The sequence below is a fragment of the Limulus polyphemus genome, unplaced genomic scaffold, assembly GCF_000517525.1.
Source record: "Limulus polyphemus unplaced genomic scaffold, Limulus_polyphemus-2.1.2 Scaffold7446, whole genome shotgun sequence".
NCBI classification, from domain to species: Eukaryota; Metazoa; Arthropoda; class Merostomata; order Xiphosura; family Limulidae; genus Limulus; species Limulus polyphemus.
Window position 1 is genome coordinate 26,365 of NW_013673056.1, and position 5,786 is coordinate 32,150.

Consider the following 5,786-nt stretch of genomic DNA (forward strand, 5'->3'; position numbering starts at 1 on the left):
TTATGGTAGGTGGAATCGAGCCCCTGATTTTAGCACTGTGAATCCTTAGACTTCCCGTTATCCAACCGGGAGACTCACGTGTTTTCATTTGATTAATTATTAAATTTCTTTTGACATATATGAATTTCATGCAATCGGAACACACAAAATCCTTATTGAACTCTTTGTTTTAGAGTAATTCTGGCCAATCTCTCGACCAGCTCTATTCGTCAGCAGGATTAGTTGGGTTAGGAATCCAAGTTACTTTGATATTAGTCAAGGATGTTCTTTTTACTAACGTGGACGTTAGTGACTTGGGTATTGCAACATTTCGAATTGAATAGTCATTTACGAGGTTTAGCAACTTGCAACTAAGCACTTTTATATAATCTGTGCCGCAACTCTAGAACAACTCGATGTTAATCAACAACTGGACTTTGTAGAAGCAATAAAAAATATATAAAAATCTTAATCATTATATCATCTCTATTTACCTTTAAAAAAACAAAAAAAACAAGTTCCCCTGTTTGACTTTAAATTTTTATCCGCATATTGAAATTCTTTCTATGCTGTAGTATAATTTAAAGAAAACAAGAAAGCGATTACATCTTGAATTAAAAACATTTGTACTGGAAAGTTATAATGAAAAATATTCGCTTTGAATTTTGCAACATAACTAATCAAATTACAAGTTTAAGAGGTCGCGTTGTGTCAAGGACGTCCTAAGAGCAAAACGTTTCTGGAATGGATTTTGTCGTTGAAAAGTGAAACTTAATTGTAATATTTAATAATAGTGTGTACAAATGTGATTAATTTGACCAAAACAACTTGTAAATAAAAGTAAACGATATTATGTTTGGAACAATATTTTGATAAATTACTAATTTAATCCAGAAACAGGTAGTATCATTACTGTATTACTGTTAGCCCCATGCCATAAGTTGATGTAACTAGCTCACACACTTGTATTTGTATTTTTCGTAAGAACTTCAAGTTCAACGTAGTACTAAGATCAGTACCAGTAGAATTGAGTGCATCATTGTTGTCACCATGAGAAACAGAAGTAACTCGGGTGCTAGGCTCGATTATTATCAACGAATAGTTTATAGAACAATTCTTGATCTTCAGGTTGGTAGAATTAGCATTTAATTTTAAGAAATTAGATTGTATTCAGAGTAAAAATAATTCAGTATGAACGTAAGGGGCATAATACACTTACATTAAAATAAATAATACTTATTGAAAATAATACACATTACCTGGCTTCAGTATATAATCATTATATAATTAATTTGGGTAATAATTTATCAAATTAGATGGCTTTTAATAAATTTCCAAAAAAAAGCATAAAACAGACTAAGGTATCCATGAATTTTTAATGAGATTTATTAATTCTAAAAAACAACAACAGCAAACAAACCTTACAGTAAGTATCGACACAAACAACATTATTTGACGGTTCTTCTTTTTAAATTACAAATGCCTCTGTGGCTTAGTGGAAAGTCTGAAGGGTTTATACTGCTAAAAATTAGGATTTTATATCAGTGGTTGGCATATTGCAGATAACCATTGTATAGCTTCATGCATAACAACAAATTAGTAGATAAATTATGTAAAAGAAATGACTTGAAGAAGTTTGGGTCCAGGTAACTTTATCAGATGTAAGTTACTATTATTTTCTATAACAGTCAAGAATCCAATAAGCTTTGTACATGTAGCTTTTTAAAGCACTAAACTATTTTGAACATCTAATGAATTCAACTTTAAATTTTTAGACTGATAAAACAAATGCAACAGTTTAGGATCTGCTTTTAATTTTAATAAATTATATTTTTTTGCTGATCTTTGGATGTTTTATTGCTGGAAAGAAGATATCTTACTGGTAGCATTTTTGGGTTAGTGCAACTTTTTTTTCCAAAATTTTATATTTAATTCTCTATTTTAACACTTTGTATGCATCATGTAACCAGAATTCAGTAATTATTTACTAAATCTTCATTGTTCTCGGAAATTCTACCAATACCTCAAGAACTAAAACGTAATTTGGAAAATCATTTGTTGTCAGAACTAAATGTTTTTACAAATAAGCATGTACAAGGTTGAAAAATTTAAAACTAACAAAAATGTTATATTACTACATCATTCTTCAAAGTAGGTGTATATTTGAATTTTTCATTGATATTTTTCTGTGTTGGTGTCAAAAGAAAAGTAACTACCAATTGTTGAAATAATTGAATATGACAATTGTAAGATGTAAATTCTTATAATTTATATATATATATATATATATATGGCCTAGCACTAGGCTACTGATTGAAAGGTCCAAGGTTGAAACTAGAATATGCTGCTGGATATGCCCTTCACCTCCAGCTGTGGGAGTGCTGTAACCATAACAGTCAGTTCTGGTTTGTTGTCTTGTAGGTGATGAGTGCTGTAACCCATAACGGTCAATTCTGGTTTGTTGTCTTGTAGGTGATGAGTGCTGTAACCATAACGGTCAATTCTGGTTTGTTGTCTTGTAGGTGATGAGTGCTGTAACCATAACGGTCAATTCTGGTTTGTTGTCTTGTAGGTGATGAGTGCTGTAACCATAACGGTCAATTCTGGTTGTCTTGTAGGTGATGAGTGCTGTAACCATAACAGTCAGTTCTGGTTTGCTGTCTTGTAGGTGATGAGTGCTGTAACCATAACAGTCAGTTCTGGTTTGTTGTCTTGTAGGTGATGAGTGCTGTAACCATAATGGTCAATTTTGGTTTGTTGTTTTGTAAGTGATGAGTGCTGTAACCATATCTAATACCATCTATATATATATGTCAGGTTGAAAATATATAATACCACATATATATACATACACGAGTTTACCAACTTCTCTTTTCTCCAGAATCCTGTGACGGGACTATTGCCCAGTGGAGCACATACTGACCATGCCTGGGTTCGAGATAATGTGTATTCTATCATGGCAGTCTGGGCCTTGGCCCAGGCTTACAGAAAAAGTGCCGACTTGGATGAGGACAGAGCCAAAACTTATGAGCTGGAACAGGTTAGGAACAGTTCAGTCTGAGAAATAAACAGTTGGAATTGAATGTACATCTATATCTTGAAAAAGTAGTAAAAGAAAACCACCATTTTACAAAAATGTTCTTGTATTATAAGCAGTTGAAATTAAAAATTACATATTCAATACAACAACCAAGAAAATACTAAGTGTTAAGAATTTTATGTTCACAGTATGTATATTTTCTATTGCAGTGCTTCCCAAACTGTGTGCTGCAGAATTTTTGCAGTTATTAAGTAATTTTATTTAGTAATGTAAACTTATTATCAATTTAATAAATTCTTAAAATTTGATTTATTTTCTCCTTGATGCACAGTATAACAGTAATTTCTCCCTGTCCTAGTCAGGGAGGTGCCACTGGGCCTACCGTACGGACTTATTTACGTACGCAGCAAAAAGTTTGGGACATTAAAAGTGTGCCACAAATTGAAAAAGTTTGGGAAGCACTATTCTATGGCATATCCATATCTGTGGTTTTACTCATTTAACCGCTAATTCTTCATTTTTTATAGAATTAACTGTGATAAAAGTGATTCTAAACTCAAGTTGTTTTGCTGTATATGAGTAGTTATGTGTTCTGATATCCTCAGTACAAAATTTTTATCTTGTTAGAATATATAATAACAGCTTTAACAGTCAGACAAATGGCCAAATAGATTTGCTTTCAACTCTTTCTTTCACCTATTTCGTTAGCACTTTGTGAGATTGAGCGGCAGATACTTTAAACTTTCATGAAATTATAGTACTGATAATAACAGATTTATTACAATGCAGATGTGTAAATGGAATATGATGTGAAACTCGCAATAAATATTCCAGAGCAAATTAATAACTCGTGTGTGAGTGTAATATTTCTATACAGTGGTGAATGCTAAAATAAGTTTTTTGTAATTAAGGGTGTAATAAATGTTAAAACAAGTAATATGAAGACATTTAGAAATGTCGTGTGTATTTGCACCGAGTAATCCATGGTAAAAGATACAGGAATAATTTTGAGACTTTGAAAATTTGAAATGGAAAAATGGTAAAATTTAGGAAGGCTATGGAAAAAAGAAAAAAGAAACTATATTAACTAATGGGTTTTCTTGTTGAAGCCATACTATGGTGATGGTGTCGACTAGACAGGTATGGTTAAAAATTAGAGAAAAATTTTAGAAGCCTTGACTGAGAGCATGGGAAAAAAACTGATTTTTTAAAAGAATATTTACCACTGAATTGAGATGTCAGATAATTAAAATATGTTGGTGTTACTGTCAGAGTTGTGTAAAACTGATGAGAGGGTTACTGATGGCCATGATGAAGCAAAAAGAGAAACTGGAACGTTTTAAGGAAACTCAGTCAACGACTGATTGTTTTCATGCGAAATATAGTTCTTCCACTGGAGCTACAGTAGTAGGAGACAACGAATGGGGACACCTCCAGCTTGATGCAACTTCCTTATACCTCTTAATACTTGCTCAGATGACTGCATCAGGTAGGATTATATGTTTTCTTATTCATGTTATAAATCTAATTTCTCTGTAAAATATGAGAACTTTAATTTCATATTCACAACATTAAAAAAGTGAACTTTGACATAAAAATGATGTATGTGCTAGTGCCCAAAACAAAAATTGAAATACAGTGGCCAATTAAGTTTTATAAACAGGCAACACACAAAATTTTCTGAGATTCCTTTTAGGTAAATCATTCCTAAACTGTATTTTTCATTTAAATAGATATTTAAAAAAAAAAGATTCATTATCCCTGATAACTATATATTGCAAAATAAACTGAAAAAATCAAACTGAAAATAAAATGTATAGAGAAACGTCATCTGCATACTAGTCTGTGTTACAAATATCTCCAAATTTTCTTCTACATAAAATGTTCTTCAGACACAGCCACAATATCTTGCAAAGTATCCTGTCATCTTTGTGAATTAAAATCAGCTTGTCTCTTCATGATTTGATCTGGAAAATGTCATAAGTGTTTTACTATCATGACAGAATTTTAGCAGGGTTTTGATTAGTTATGCTGTTACAGACTTGGCATGGCCAAGTGGTTAGGGAGCTTTCATCGCAATTTGCGGGTCGCTATTTCGATTCCCCTTCCCACCGAAACATTTTGCCATTTCAGCTGTTGGGGCATTATAATATGCTGATCAATCCCACTATTCATTGGTAAAAGAGTTGATGGTGGGTGGTGATGACTAGCTGCCTTCACTGATAAATTAGGGATGGCTAGTGCAGATAGCCCTCACGTAACTTTGCACAAAATTCAAAACAAACTAACATACTGTTACAAATATCTCTGTTCATATGTTAATTCAAAGGTTTATTCTGTTTGAATTTCTACACCCAGATACTTTTAACAGTCTCTAATAAGATTTTCATAAGGTTTTTCTTTGCTTTCTTGTTGTTAATTAGTCATCTTTGTGTTTGTTTATTTTTTATGAGGGTTGCTTTTCACGTTGTTACTTTATGTTTTATCTGTTTCTTTTTTTTAATCCTTAGGATTACAAATAGTTTTCAACACGGATGAAGTAACATTTATCCAGAATCTCATCTTTTATATTGAGTCTGCTTATTGTATTCCTGTAAGTATTTTTAGTGGGAAAAATGTTATAAGTATTGTTTATTTTAGAGGATGAGTTTAATCAGTGTAACCGTTGAAAACAACAAAACAGTATCTGTAACATGTAGATAAAACTCATCCTCTCCATGGTTACACTGATTTTATCTACATGTTACAGATACTGTTTTGTTGTTTT

General features: G+C 32.0%; 1 protein-coding gene across 1 annotated transcript in view; it reads left to right on the plus strand.

The window, feature by feature from the left end:
- Positions 1-687: 687 nt before the first annotated feature.
- Positions 688-5,786, plus strand: part of LOC106474619 (probable phosphorylase b kinase regulatory subunit alpha) — a gene marked incomplete at its 3' end in the record, with an annotated part of 11,774 nt that continues 6,675 nt past the window's right edge. The window contains exons 1-4 of the mRNA XM_013935309.1: positions 688-1,107; positions 2,861-3,019; positions 4,292-4,508; positions 5,530-5,612. Of these exons, the coding sequence (XP_013790763.1) occupies positions 1,030-1,107; positions 2,861-3,019; positions 4,292-4,508; positions 5,530-5,612 (537 nt within the window). The remainder of the gene's footprint in view (positions 1,108-2,860; positions 3,020-4,291; positions 4,509-5,529; positions 5,613-5,786) is intronic.